Here is a 14,883-nt window from a genome sequence, read left to right as displayed (position 1 = left end):
AGGCTCCAGCCGCAGAGCATCCTTTACTCTCCCGGCTAGTCAACCAGACTGAGGAAAGCTTCCTCCACGGAGCGGTACTGATGCAGCTGGATCTGGATCTCCACGGTCAGGGGCTCTGGCTGATACATGCTTTCGAAGGTCGGAATCGCCATTTTTGACTTTTCTAAGAAAATAAAAGTGCGATTGACATGTAAAACAAGCTTGTTTCTAATTTAAATTTAAAAAATAGAGAAAAAAAAAAGCCAGGCGTTGGTGGTGCACGCCTTTTATCCCAGCCCTCGGGAGGCAGAGGCAGGCGGATGTCTGTGAGTTCCAGGACAGCCTCCAAAGCAATACAGAGTAACCCTGCCTCGGAAACACACACACACACACACACACACACACACACACACACACACACACACACAAAATAAATTCATAAATAATTAAAAAGAAAGAAAAAGCAGAAAAGACACTGAGATTAGGGTGGTGGTGGCGCACAGAACCCTGACTCAAGAACAATAATAACAAAAACTCTGAAATCTAACACACAGGAAACTGAGTTCCAGGCTAGCCTGGGCTACACAGGTAGCCAAAAGAAGCAAGAGGTGACGGGTGGGGAGGTGAAGGAAGGAAACTATAAAGCTCCAACATGAGAAGGACCTAGCTGAGAAATGCAGGTGTTCACAGAGCATCGGCCTGGGAGAGCAGGGTTGAGCCAGAAAGACTCAGCCCACCTCAGCTCCCGCCCAGTGCCCTTCCCAGCACATCACAGCCTGCAGCTGGCAGCCATGCTTCTGCAGCTGTCACTCCTGTGGTTCTCCACCCAGGATGGCCCCTTGGCCTCAGTCCCCACCCTGCCCTCAGTGGCCGCTGGTGGGGCTTACCCTTCTTGGGAACTTTCTTTATCTTCTTTGAATCCTGAAAGAACCACAAAGCCAGGGGCTCGCTAGGACTGATGCCAGCCCAGAGGCTGACTCTGGGGGACACCCACCCCTCCCTGGGCCTTGGATTCACCCAGGGACTGGGCGCTCCTGCTGAGGAGGGTGGTTGACCTGGGCCACATCATCAAAGGTGCCCAGCAGCCTTGACATACAACCAGGACCCTCCATGGTGTCACCACCCATGACGTCACCCTATCCCTGCCTGGCCCAGCAAGCCATCCATAAAGAAGGAAGAGCGTAGGCAGAGACGGAAGGACAAGACCGAGGACCCTTCAGTACCCTGGCAAAAGTCAGCTTGTCAGACTCAAGGGTGCGGACCACCCCAAAATTACACACGGTGGTCACTGCTGGCTCCCCTGCCAGCAAGGGCTCCAGGTACACCAGGCCGCTACCCAGCGCGCGCAGCACCGGCGGGTCCTGACGAAGCTCCCTGGGAGGCTCCTTTTTTTTCCTGAGTCCCTTTTTATCCTGTGGGCAAGGCCACAAGCACAGGCATGAGCAGGGCTGGGCCTCGGGCACTCCCCTCCCCGCCCTGAGGTGACCCAAGCAGGCCTTGCGGTTACCTTGGCTGCCTCCTCTGCCTTCTGTTTCTTTTCTTTCTCCCTCTTGTCTCCTTTCCCCTTCTTGGCAGGCAAGGGGCTCTCGACAGGAGTTGGCATCACGGGCCAGGAGAGGATCTAGAGGACAAGATCCAGGCTGAGGTGGGCAGGGGAGGCTGGTTACCCGGCCCCGGCCCACCTTGTCCCTTCGGGAGATGCTCTGAGAGGCATCGAAGGAGGGGGCAGGGATATGACAGCAGGAGCCAGGAAGGTCATTGGAAAGGGCGTGGACACTGGACACTCCAGCCAACGAGAGGCCAGCGGCCCTGCTCTGCCCACCTTTTCCTCTACGATTGTCACGGTGGTCCCCGCCAGCAGGAAGGCCTTGGCCCGCACCAGCTCCTTGAGGGTGTGCTTCATCTCATAGTTGCAAGGGATGACGTCGGTCCAAGGCTTTCGGACGGTGCTGAAGAGGGTTGTCCTTGGGGACAAGAGACACGTGCTGTAATTGTCAGGGGCTGTGCTGGCCACCTGACAAGGTTGCCAGGGACGCCAAAGAAGACAGCAAACACCCACAAACGGCGAAGGCCAAGACCTGGGCCGGGCAGAGGAACCAAAAAGGCTGGGAAGAAACACTGACAAATGACTGAGCCGACAATTCCTTCTGGGCATGCTTGGTGTGGAGCAACTGATGCTCACCAGCTGGAATCCACAAAGGTTTTTGTTTGGATTTGGTTTTGATAGGAAGTTCCACTCTGTAATCCTGGCTTGCCTGGAACTCACTAAATAGTTAATGCTGATCTCAAACTTGAAGTAATCCCCCTGTCTCCGATTCCTAAATGCTGGAATTTGTAGGTCTGTACCACTATGCTCAACTCCCAATTTAAAAAAAAAAATCAGCCGGGCGGTGGTGGCGCACGCCTTTAATCCCAGCACTCGGGAGGCAGAGGCAGGCGGATCTCTGTGAGTTCCAGGCCGGGCTGGACCGACAGCACATGCTCAGGCATGAAAATTGGTTGACTGGGCAACCAAAACCTGGTTGTTAAGCCTGGTGGTGCCTGGAATTTGAGCTACTCAGGGGGCTGAGCCAGGAGGACCCCAAGTTCAAGGCTGGCCTGGGAAACTTAGTGAGTCTTTGTAGTGAAACAAGGGCTCCGCCATAGAGCACTTGTCTAGTAGGATGGGGTTCTTGCTTCAGACTCTAGCACTGCAAACAAAACCAAGAACCTATTGTCTTGAAGCCAGTGCCCTGCTACACTTTATATGAACACATCCTAGATGGATTGAAAAGCTAAGAGGTTGGAGACATAGCTTGGAGATTAGGAGAACCAGCTGCTGCTTCCAGAAGACCCAGGTATGGTTCCCAGCATGCACATGGCAGTTTACAACCAGCTATAACTCCTGTTCCCGACGATGCTGTGCATTCTGGGCTCCTCCAGCACCAGACACACATGCGGTACCCTCATGTACATTCAGGAAAAAACACTCATATATAGAAAATAAGCACGTTTGAGATGGTTTTTTGTTTTGTATTTCAAGACAAGGTTTCTCTGTATTGTTTTGGAGGCTGTCCTGGCACTTGCTCTGTGGACCAGGCTGGCCTCGGACTCACAGAGATCCACCTGCCTCTGCCTCCAGAGTGCTGGGATTAAAGGCAGGTGCCACCAACGCCCGGCCCTTGTTTTGTTTTTAAAATAAAAGCTATAAGAATCGGATTCCAATAGCTGAGGTGGAAGCTGTGTTGACAGGAGAGTTTTGTCCTCCACCCTCAGGCATCTGGGGCTCAGCTGCACTGAGTGGAAGGTTAAGGGCTCCAGAGAAGGGTCTGTGGCTAAGCCCAAAGCTACCACTAGCTCACAGCCTGCAGGCCAGCTGACCAGAAGACAGCCTTGGCAGTTCTTTGTGGCGCAGCGGTCAAGGGAAGCTGCTCCGCCTTCTCCCCTTACCCTGGGGCTGGACCGAGCGGTACATCAATGCGCGGTCGCAGCTTGGACAGTTCTTCTGAAGAGTCAATCGACTGTGGCAGGGGGGCGGAGTGGATGGAAATGGTCGTCTCCGACTCCTCCATATCTGTTATCCCAGACTCTTCGGAGTCATCGGCCATCTCATTCATCTCCTCAGCTATAAACTGAGACATCTCCTTGGACATGCCCTCAGGAGACTCTGGATGAGACCTACGGCGGCCACCCTGGCGGGCCAGGCGAGCCTGTCGGGCCTGGCGCTGGGGCCCTGAATGGTCCTCCAACAGATCCTGTTGGTCCTCCTCGCCGCCCATCTCTTGACCCTCCTCATCTAATTGCTCCATGCTGGAGGAGGGCTGGACAATCTGGGGGCAAGGACAAACAGGCTGTTATCCCGGGGAGAGTCCGCTGACACCAGCAAATGTGGTGCTGGAGATGGGTTGGACGCCAAGTCTCAAGCAGGCTGAGCCGGGCAGGAGACTTTGTAAAACGTCTAGAGTGGGACCAGGGACAACTGACAGGAGGGTAAACATCTGCTCTGCTTCCTCAGGGACAGGAGGTGAGGTGGCTGAGACTCACCCTGCCTGGGGGAGGGGATATCAGCCAGAAACCAGGTCCCTGCATGGAGGGGGACGTGATTCTATGTTGAAGATTTGGGGGGGGGGGCTAAAAAGTTGTTAAGTGCACACCAAAGCCCGCAGGCCTGTGTGAAGCCCACTCTGCTGCCCAGGTAGGCGGGACACACCTCAGCCAGATCGCTCTCTGGTTGCGTCTCTGCCATCCCACTGGGGACCGCATTCCTTCCGCCCTCTTCATCTTCCACAAAATCGTAGGTCACATAATAGCTGTAGCTTATGAAAGGGCCATCAGGTCCTGGCTCTGGGTCCAAGACAGAGGAGTCCATAACCCCCCCTGACATTTCCAACAGTTACCACAAACTGTGCCTCACGTGCCAACAGGTCTGCAAGGAGTAACCGCAGGGCTGAGACGGGGCTGGGCTAGGCAAAGCAAAGGCACAGGTCTGATGACCTCCCCACCCGCCAGCCAGAGGCGCGTCTCCGCCAAGCTCCACGGGAGTGAGTTGGGGATAAGCCTTGTTTGCCTATTTGCCAAATGGGGTGCCAAGAGGTGCCCGGCGGAGACAGTTCTGAGAGATGGAGAGGTGAGACCTGTGACTGTGGATACCACCACCACCGGGATGTCAAAGGGCTCTGATGCACCTTGTATCAGGAGCCACAAGGGGGTGATGTCTGGCCACCATAGAAACAAGAGCCAGGAAGACCAGAAGCCGCCCCTCCCCCCCCACCACAGCGTCCCACACAGAGAAGCCCAAGTGAGGTGCTTAGTGTGCCTGGCCAGGGTCAGGGTCAAGTGGGGAGCTGTGGGCTAGCCTAGAGGACCTGGGTGGGCAAAGCTGAGGCCGGGCTGTCTGAGGCACCTACCCCCATGAATGCTGAGTCCCCGGAACTGATGCTTCTCGCTGGGGGACACGGTGATGTCGTCCAGCACGCAGAGGTGTGCCAGGCTGTCCACAGTAAAGCCGCGGTAGTGAGGCACCAGAGCCATTGGGTTCCCCTGTAGTATTAGCAGCCTCAGGTGCTGCAAGGTTCTGAGACCCTCTAACATGCTCTGCAGGTCCGTCAAGTCGTTGAAGCCCAGGTCCAGGGAGACGAGTTTGGGCCTGGAAGGTTGGCCAAGATGCAGGTTGGGGAACTGAGTGAGTGATGACTCAGCACTCTGGGCCTCATAGCTTTTGTCTGGACCCAGAGTAGCTCTTGAGCCCGTGTTTCCTTTCTCTTCCAGAACACAGACTATGCTCATGGACTCTCCCAGCCCTTCCCACCACACTTCCCATCTGTACTTCCCTCTGTTAAATATCAGCCTAGTGCCGCGCCTCTAGAATGTTCTCCGCAGACCCCCACTGGCAGACATTGCTGGACGTCGCTGCCGGAGGGTAGTAGGTAAGGGAGAAGGGCGAGTGTGGGGCCTGAAAGGAAGGTGCACCAGGCTGTGGCATCCAGAGATGCTGAGCTGGAGATCTCTCTTCAAAGCCACCATGGCCGTGGCCACAGGGAGCGCACCTGCTCACTTTCTAGGGGCTAGGAGAGGAGAATACGCTCGCACGAGCAAATGACACAGACTGGTGGGCAAAGACGAAGCCAGGGCATCCAGGAGAGACAAAGACTCAGGAGCAGGCAGAGCTCTGCCCCAGGCCACAAACTGCGGAACAACTGACTCTGAGGCCAGAGGCCAAAGCAGCAGCAGGGAATATTGTCACACCAACTGCCATGGTCACCCAGTGCCTTCTCACAGGCTGACCCAGCCTCTTCACTCTTCTCCTCTGGGCCCCTCTTGCCGTGCCCTGTTCTGCTATGATGGTCATTGGCCAGTCCCTGGAAAAGCGCAAGAGGAACAATGCAGGGGATCGTCACAGGCCTGGCACAATGTCATCCTTCCTCAAGAGAACTCAGGAGAAATGGATTCCCGGGAAAGATCTCCCTTTTAACAGCGAAAAATGGGTTTCATGCAAGCTTTTTGTGAAAGCAGAGCTGGCATTAAGCCCAAGGTTATGATACATATTTTGAATCAAAAAGCCAGATGCTTGCCCTCAGTCAATGGCATGAACCTAAATTGGCTGTCCCAGCAAGATCAAGTACACGGTTTCCTCTCTGTGCTGTTTGCTGAAGGCAGTAGACGGGGGAGGAAGGGATCCCAGTGAGCCCAAGACTGGGCAGACTGGACGAGAGTAGCAGAGAAGGGAGGACGCCTGAGGTCAGCCAGAGAGGGCCTTCCCTTTCCACGGCACCTTCCATCCCCAAGAGGGAATGGCTGGACCATCCTTAAAATACTGGGGTGAGGGGGGAGATCGGGAGTTTACCGTGTCTTCAGATATGCATTGAGTTTAAGGCAAGCCTGGGCTACATTAAATCCTGTCTTCAAAAGAAAGGAGGGAGGGGAAGGGAAGGGGAGAGGGGAGGGGAAACAGAAGGGGAAGGGGTCAGCATAAAACTCCACCTATAGAGATACCCACAGGAGCTGAAACCCTGCGGCTTCTCCCAGGGGCCGGCTTCCTGCCCGCAGTGGCCTTTTATAAATGGTATCTGGATCTTTTCGCACTTCTCACATCCCGAATTTGAAAGCTTCCACTGTTAATCCACCAAGGAGACAAAAAATGGGGGGGCGGGCGGTAGGGTGCCCTGCACGAAGTCTAATGGATGTTCAGTACAATGGAGCACCCAAGAGTTGTCTCTAGACAGTGGTTCTCAGACCACTGTCCCCATAGAAGACTTTGGGCTCTGCCTGGAGAGACTTTTGATTTCCACAAGGAAGGGCAGGGAGAGGCAGAGACCGAGCAGCAGGAGAACAGTGTGCTAAGTGTCCCCCAGACGGGATCAGCAGAAATGTCACAGGGCTAAGCTGAGGACCCTGTCATAAACTGTGGGCTCCACTCATGGCCACCAGCCCCTGTCATCCTTGTCACCCCCAGACTTCAGTGGGACATTGTGACTGAGTGAGAATAAAATCCTAGTGTGGGTTTAGCAGCCATGTAGAAGTCACAGAATACGCAAAAGCTGAGTCCTCCGAGGCACCCACACCTCTCTTGACGGCTCTCCCTCCCTCCGTCCTCCCAAGTTACCAGTTGTGAGAGGTGACAAACAGACTCTCCTGATGGCCCATCAGTTTGTTGTGGCCTAGCCCCAAGTGCTGTAGGCTGGGGGGTGCGGGCGAGCACAGACACGCCATGCTGGTGATCAAGTTGCCATAAAGCTCCAGCACCTGAGAAAGGACAGGCCAGCCATGACTGCAGGGGTTTGTCTCACACACCCGGCTCCTAGTGCTGCCCTGGGGAACACAGCAGAAGGGAGTCTGTGTTGCCAACTTGCTTTAAAAAATGCAGTAAGAGGCTGGGCTGCAGCTCGGTTGGTAGAGGCCCCACCTAGCATGTGCTGGACCCAGGTACTACCTCTAGTACTGAGATAACCCAGCATGATGGTGTGCGTGCTCTCGTAACCTCAGTATCTGAGAGGCGGAGGCAGGAGGATAGAGTTCAGGACCAGAGTTCGGTTCCCAAATCCCAAGGTGGAAGGACAGAAACCACTGTAAAGCTGTCCCCTGGCCTCACACAGGCACCGAAGCACAAAATAATGAAATCCTAACAATCTAACGTAGGAAGAGTGGGTGAGGCGCTGTGTACCTATAGCCCAGGACTCAGGGCCCAGAAACAGAAGGCTCTGACTTCCTGCCTAGCTTGGGCTACAATGCAAATTCCAAGTCAGCCCAGACTACACAGCAACACCTTGTCTCAAGAGAGAAAGGGAATGGGGGGGGGGCAGGGTGAACCCTAGCAGAAGGGAAGGTTGTTTACAGTTTGGAAGGGGAGGTGGTAGGGAGTGGTGGGGATCAGATGCTTACAGCCTGGAGTCTTTGGTTTTGTTTTTGCTTTGTTTTTCCAAGACAGAGTTTCTCTGTGTAGCTTTGATTATCCTAGAACTTGTTCTGGAGACCAGGCTGTCCTTGAACTCACACCCAAGCACTTTCTTAGTCCATGGGAATCCACAGGGACAGGGTGGGCGGCCACAGAATAAACTCTGCTTTAGTAGCGTTCTTTCCTTCACGTGGACGTGGTGCCTAAGGCCCCTCTGGGACTGTCTTGAGTTGGGCCGAGACACGGCACTAAGACTGCTATTCTCGGCATTGAACTTCTGTGGTGCCATTTTGATATGCTTAGCTGAAGACTCAGGATGAAGTGTGGTCTACCCTTTTACTCTGTTTTGTGTGTATATTATTTGAGCATGTGTGTGTGTGTGTGTGTCTGTGTGTCTGTGTGTCTGTGTGTGTATGCCTGTGTGTGTGTGTGTGTGTGTGTGCGTGTCTGTCTGTCTGTCTGTAAGTCAGAAGAGAGCCTCAGCATCCTCAGAAGCCACGTCCCTTGTTTTTTGAGGCTGTCTCCCACTGACCTGGAACTTACTATATAGACAGGCTGGGGGCCCCCCAACAGTCTCAATGATCCCTGTCTCTGCCTTTCCAACCCTGACATTAAAAGCACACCCCACATTTTTCACATGGGTTCTGGGGCCCCAGCTCAGGTCTTCATGCTTGCAGGGCAATCCCTTTGGTGACAACTATCTCCTTAACCCTCATCTTTGTTTAACATGGTAAATTTTTATCAATGCCAAGTGTACAATCCACAGGCACTAATTACACTCATAACATCAGCTACCATCTTCACCTAAACGGATATCTGAAAGAAAGACAACAAGCAAACAAAGGTCCCACTAAGCAGTAAGTTCTCCTGGTCCTTCCTACCCAAGACTTCTCCTGGACTTTTGTTTCTGTGGACTTTTCACTTCTACATATTTCATTAAGTGCAAATATATGTAAGATCTCTCTCTTGGGGCTGGAGAGATGTCTCAGTGGTTAGGAGCACTGGCTGCTCTTCCAGAGGCCCCGGGTTCAACTCCCAGAACCCACATGGCAGCTCACAACTGTCTGTAACTCCAGTTCCAGGGGATCCAACACCCTCACACAGACACACATAAAGGCAAAACATTACTGTACATAAAATACAAGAAAACAGAGCCGGGCGTTGGTGGCGCACGCCTTTAATCCCAGCACTAGGGAGACAGAGGCAGGCGGATCTCTGAGTTCGAGGCCAGCCTGGTCTACAGAGCGAGTTCCAGGACAGCCTCCAAAGCCACAGAGAAACCTTGTCTCGAAAAACCAAAAAATAAAAAAATACAAGAAAATAATAAAAAAAACTCTTTCTTTAAAAATCCAGCTTCTTTCATCTAAGGTGATGTTTTCTAGGTGACTAGAACTTCCTCCCACGAGTCCTTCCTTCAGTTCTTGTGGGCATGCACCGTGGAAGGGAGGGGCTGCAGAGTCCAGAAGGATTCTGTACCTTTTGGAGGAACGTGACCTGTGTTGTAAATGCCTGGGGCTGGGTCTCAGCACACAGCCACCCTAGCCAGAGCGTGCGGGACAGGTTGGGGCAGGGACCCCTGAGCTGCTGGCTGTAAGACCCCATACAGACAGAACCTGTACCTTCAATGTGGGGGGCAGATTGTTAGCATCGATTTCCTCAATTTTATTGGCACTCAGAACCAACTCCTCCAGCTTCAGAAATTTCAAGAGGTCTTTGTCCACCAGACTCACCTGGAAGAAAGGAAGGGAAATGGAGGGTCCTGGCAGGCTGGGTAGCATATTCATATTAGGATGGCATCAGCTGTGTTAGCCACTGTTCTGCTGCTGTGACAAAATGCCACCACAAAGCCACCTAAAGAAGAGTTTGCTTTGGCTTATGCCTCCAGAGGGCTAGATGTCCAGAATGGAGGGGAAGGCGTGGCAGCAGAAACAGGAAGCTGAGTGACCACATGCTAACCACGTGCAGGAAGCAGAGAGAACAAGGAAGTGGGGTGAAGCTACAGGCCACCAGTGATGGACTTCCTTCAGCAAGGCTGCACCTCACAAAGGCTCCAGTGCCTCTCACAGGAACTGGGGAACAAGTGCCCATGCACCTGACGCCTGTGGGGGGCATCTCTCAGTCAAAGTTCCGCAGCTGCTCATAGTTAAGCCCAAGTTCCACCAACTACATCACTACCCACACAGCACAGCTCTGCGGGTTTAAGGGGCTCTTGCAGCTCAGCCCTGACTCTAAAAGCAGGCTTCTGATCTCCAGACCCAGTGTCCCATGTCTTTCCTAAGTTAGGTCACTGGACTCTTGGGAGAATAAGAATCCTTTTGTCTACACAGTCCAAGGAACTACTGCTGCAGGAGGGCCAGTCGTTGGGGTGATTCCATCTTGCTGCAAGCTGCCATTTAGCTGTTCTTTAAGGCAAGCAAGCCATCCTTCCCCTGGTGAGACAGTGTCTCCTGAGACCAGCGGAGGTCCTGGAGCACATGTAAACGTTCGTTGGCGTGGTCTGGTTTTGTCTGTGCCCTGTTGCCTGAGCCTTGCAGCTACCCCTACTGCTTTAGCTCTGCGTGGTACTGAGAAATCGTGTATGCAAAAACCCTTCTGTGAACTCAGAGCCAAACACAACACGATTTTGGTAAACGGAAGAATGGAAGGATGTAGGGAGGTGGGGTAGGGAGGGGAGGATCTGCATCCATCACTTCTATAAGCAACTCAATAAACACCATACTCATCAACATGAACCTCAGTGAGTTATTGGCACATCCTGTTAAATTTTACATCTTCCCAAGAAAATCATACGGCACTAGTCCTGCCTGGTCTTCCAGAATTACTGTGGGTCAGATAGAGCAGGACTGCCTCGCCACCATACCCAGGAATCCCCATTTCCTGTGACCTCAAGGACATCAGAAGCCCTTCCAGGCTGACAGTGACCAAGTCTCCTAGTGTGCCCAGGATTGGGGGTTTCCCCAGGATTCAGAAAGTCCCAGACAAAATGGTCTAAGTGGGTCATTTGAGAAGAAAGGACACAAGGAGGCCTGTCATCCTTGCCATTTCAAAAGCAGCTGGCTTGATGTTAGCCAGTCCTCTCCAGGCCCTCTCTTCACACTTCAAAGTAAAAAGAAACACTGTGGTCCCTTCAAAAGTCTTTACTAGGAGGGCCCACGGCAGAGTGTGCAAGGAGTCAGCCAAAGAGGATGCAGGACTCAGCTGCCCTGGGGTTAGAGACTGAGAGATACACAACCAAGGTCAGCGAGGCCCTCCTGACACCTACGGAGAGTTCTAAAAGACAGGGTCCCCCAGCACCAGCGCCCTCCCGAGGCTGCCTCTCCCCACCAGTGCTTACCCCCTTGTCCACCACCCGCAGGGACCGAAAGTAGGAGTAGAAGAAAGTGTCTTTGATCATCAGTGGATGCTGGATGGCCAGTTCTCTCAGGAACTGGTCCTCGGCGCTGGAGTCCTTCATCAAAGCCCAAGGAGAGTGGTTGCTCCGCACCAGGCCCAGCAGGTCCTCCACAGTCTCTTCCCCCGCACTCACGGTCTCCTCCTCTTTGGGGACCAAGTCCCTCCAGGTTCGCCATGTTTGAGGAAGGAAGCGTGACTTATTCTGCAGAGGGAGAGATGGAAGCCTTCTCACCCCGACTTAGTGTGTTGTGCCTGGGTGTGTGTTCGTGTGTTCACCACAGCGAGTGCGTGTGGGGCTCTGTACAAGTCAGGCTTTTCTGGAGGGACAGAATTTACAGAATATGAAATCACACATCCACACAGGATTACAGGGGACTTAGAATGGCCCACAGGCTGGCGTCCACTCGTCCAACAATGGCTGTCTACCAATGGAAGGTCCAAGAACCCAACAAGGATCCAGTCCACAAAGCTGGTGTCTCAGCATGTGCCAGATCCCAAAGGAGCAGCTCTGATGCTGGTGAGGGAGTGGGCTTGCCAGGGAGAGCAAGAACAAGCAGGCAAAGAGAGCCAGCTTCCTTCCTCCATGTTCTTCAAGTGGGCTGCCACGAGAAGGTGTGGCCCAGATAAACGTGGGTCTTCCCACCTTAATAGATCCACTAAAAGTGGGTCTTCTAGTCATGTGGTGGCGCATGCCTTTAATTCTAGCACTTGGGAGGCAGAGGCAGCTGGATCTCTGTGAGTTCGAGGCCAGCCTGGTCTATAAAGTGAGTTCCAGGACAGCCAGGGCTACACAGAGAAACCCTGTCTCAAAAGAATAATAAACAAACAAAAACAAAACAAAAAGTGGGCCTTATGACTTCAGATGGCTTTATTTAAGGGAAAAACTCCCTCACAGATGTACCCAGCTACCTGGATTTTTAGTTTATTCCAGATGTTACCCAGAATAGCCATCACTGACTCATAGAACTTTACCCCTGAGCCATTGCTCTGGTCCTGGCTGTCTGAGACAGGGTCTTATGTAGGCCAGGCTGACTTTGAACTCACTTCGTAGCAGATGGTTACCTTGAACCCCTTGACCCTCCTGCTTCCACCTCCCAAGTTGAGGGACTACAGACATGCTACCCTACGCTAGGTGTGATGAGATGTAGGCGCTCAAACCCAGGGCTCTGTGAAGGCCAGGAAACACTCTACCGACTGAGCTATGTGCCTGGTACCCGGTAATTATTTGTGGGGGCAGAACATGGCTGTGCAGTTTAGGCTGACCTGGAACCCTCAGTCCTCCAGCCCTAGTCTCCCAAGTGCTAACATTACCGATGTGTGCCAGCAAGACACAGATAGTTCAAATGCCAGTTTCCTGTTTTCACTTCACTCTGGAGTTGGGAACTTTGAACGTACAAAACAGAATAGATTTCAGGGTTGGAGAAGGGGCTCAGTGGTTAAGAGTACTTGGCACTCTTCCAGAAGACCCAAGTTCAGTTCCCGGTACCTGTGTCAGGCAGCTCACAAACGCGTGTAATCCCGGCCTCAGGGGATCAATTCCGTCTTCCAGCCTGAGCGTGCCCGTCCTAACATGCACGTGCACATGCCCACACAGAGACACACGATTAAAAATAACATGATGAATAGAAGGAGATCTCATGTCTGACACGGCATTTAATGCAAGTGTGTACAAGAGGCTCGGTGGGCAATCTGGGAACCTGAGAATTCACTGAGGGAAGGTGAAAGGTGAAACTTGAGCTTTGGTGAGTAAAAGACGAATTGCTCCTCAGAATCTACCACCTGCAGGCAACGGTTGAAACACGGCTCTTGGGATTTTTCTGGGCTTGTTTTATTTGGCTTGGTTTGGTGCTGGGGGTGGGACTAAAGACCTCAGCCTGGACAAGCACTTACTGAAAACACCTAGCTACATCTCTCTCCCTAGATCCATCTTTGAAGTTCCAAAGCTTCCAACACTGCATAGCACAGGGTAGCCATTCAGCCTGCGTCTGCTGACTAAACAAAGGAGTGTGTCCCTGGTGGGCGGCTGATTTCTTCCACAGTAGGAAGGGCAGTTTTACTCAGGGAGGCCCAGCTGACAGCCACATTCCACGGACCTCTAAGTCTCGCCACGATCCCCACCCCCACCCTGTGCACCCAGCTGGTGACATCGGTCCCTCTGCTCTCTGAGCAGGCTGAATGCACAAGATGAAGCAACAGGTTAGGACCTTCCTGCCCTGCTGGGCCAGAGTTTTTCCCCGGCTGTGTTGGCATTCCCTTGACGGTCTTTCCCTCAGTCTCTCCTCAGCCTGGAAGGAGCGCAGAGGTCATGGAGCACCCGAGGTGTCCCAAGTCCAGCACTGCTACAGGAGGAAAGGGGGCAGGGATGGCGGGACAGAAGACCCTTCCCACTGGATCCTCAGAAAGGGAAAAGCGAGTCCCACAGCCCCAGAGCACCGGGGAGCCATTTTCTCTACATCTTCTCATGAGGAGTTGTAGAGCCAACTGTTGGGAGACCAAGGCTCTCCACTTGTCTTCACTCTGGCATCTGGAGCCTGGCCAGCCAGGTGTTCTAGTCTAGCATGAGGCCAAAGGTCAGCTTGATGGGCTGGATCAGTCCATACTGGGTAGGTGCCCCGAGGCAAGGTGGATGCTTGGTCCCTCAACTCCTTCAGAGTTCAGTCTCCTCAGTTCACGCCAGCTCCCAAATCAGCCAGTGCCAAACGACCACATCCCAACCTCCCCTCAGGCTTGTATCTGAGCAAGTCCTGACCCCTAAGGCAGCCTAGTTCCCAGCTAGGTACTCCCTACTCCGGTCTACTCCCTGCAGCTACTCTGGTCCAGTCCCAGGTTCACCCCTGCTGGATCCTTCTCTCCCCCAACCCCCACCCCCGGCGCGGGAGCACGCACCCAGCTCCCGGTGCCACACGGGAATTCATGCAGACACAGCTTCTGCAGGTGCTCACGCACGGCGGTGCTCAAGGTCCCGGGTTCGCCGTCCTCGATCTTCCCGTTGCTCGCGCTGGAGTCTATGCTCTCCATGTTGCCTCAAGAAGGCTCGTTGCTAGGCAACCTCCAGACGCGTTACCCTGGGTGCGGAAGAGCAGGTGGAAGCCAGCTTTCCCAGCAGCAAAGACCCCAGCTGAGCTCCTACTCGACTGGTGGAGGCACCTTGCGACAGCAGGTGGTGGGCGCCTCTTAGGGGATTCTTTCCATCCTCCCAAATATTGTCTGTGGAAAGTGATGACTGTTGTCCTCATTCGGTGGATCTAAAGAGGAAAAATCAGTCCAAGCGTAAACATTTTAGGACTCCAATTAGGGGATCCCAGTGTGGTTCTCCGGATCTATCGGTGAGCCATTTGAGAACAGACCCATTTTTAGACTTATCCAATCTTATCTTGCCATCCCCCGAAGCAACCTCCACATAGCAGGGGCTCTCCGACTGTGGTCTCTGAAATTAATGGGATGAGATGACTAATTCGGAAATGCAATATCTTTGATGAGGTATGATTTGTGTACCCTAAAATTCAAAGTGCACAATTCTGTGATTTTTTATATATTCATAATGCAACTGTAATCTAGTTTTTACCACTGTGATCTAATCATTTTCCTTCACGTTACAAACCAATGAAGCAAACAGGCACCCTACCATCTGCTCAGCCAGT

At 53.1% G+C, this 14,883-nt stretch overlaps 1 protein-coding gene across 1 annotated transcript; it reads right to left on the bottom strand.

The window, feature by feature from the left end:
- Positions 1-4: 4 nt before the first annotated feature.
- Positions 5-14,466, bottom strand: Lrrc43 (leucine rich repeat containing 43). Its single transcript, XM_040731645.1, is given in 13 exon segments — positions 5-163; positions 867-900; positions 1,203-1,391; positions 1,487-1,600; positions 1,802-1,943; positions 3,409-3,788; positions 4,169-4,333; positions 4,335-4,384; positions 4,866-5,104; positions 7,061-7,200; positions 9,469-9,579; positions 11,184-11,444; positions 14,129-14,466. Coding segments are annotated over 13 exon segments (2,085 nt in total). The 5' UTR covers positions 14,261-14,466; the 3' UTR covers positions 5-35.
- Positions 14,467-14,883: the final 417 nt, after the last annotated feature.

This window comes from Mesocricetus auratus, unplaced genomic scaffold (assembly GCF_017639785.1).
Source record: "Mesocricetus auratus isolate SY011 unplaced genomic scaffold, BCM_Maur_2.0 Super-Scaffold_100025, whole genome shotgun sequence".
Lineage (NCBI taxonomy): Eukaryota > Metazoa > Chordata > Mammalia > Rodentia > Cricetidae > Mesocricetus > Mesocricetus auratus.
The sequence above is the reverse complement of the archived record's forward strand: the minus strand, read 5'-3'. Positions and strand labels throughout refer to the sequence as shown.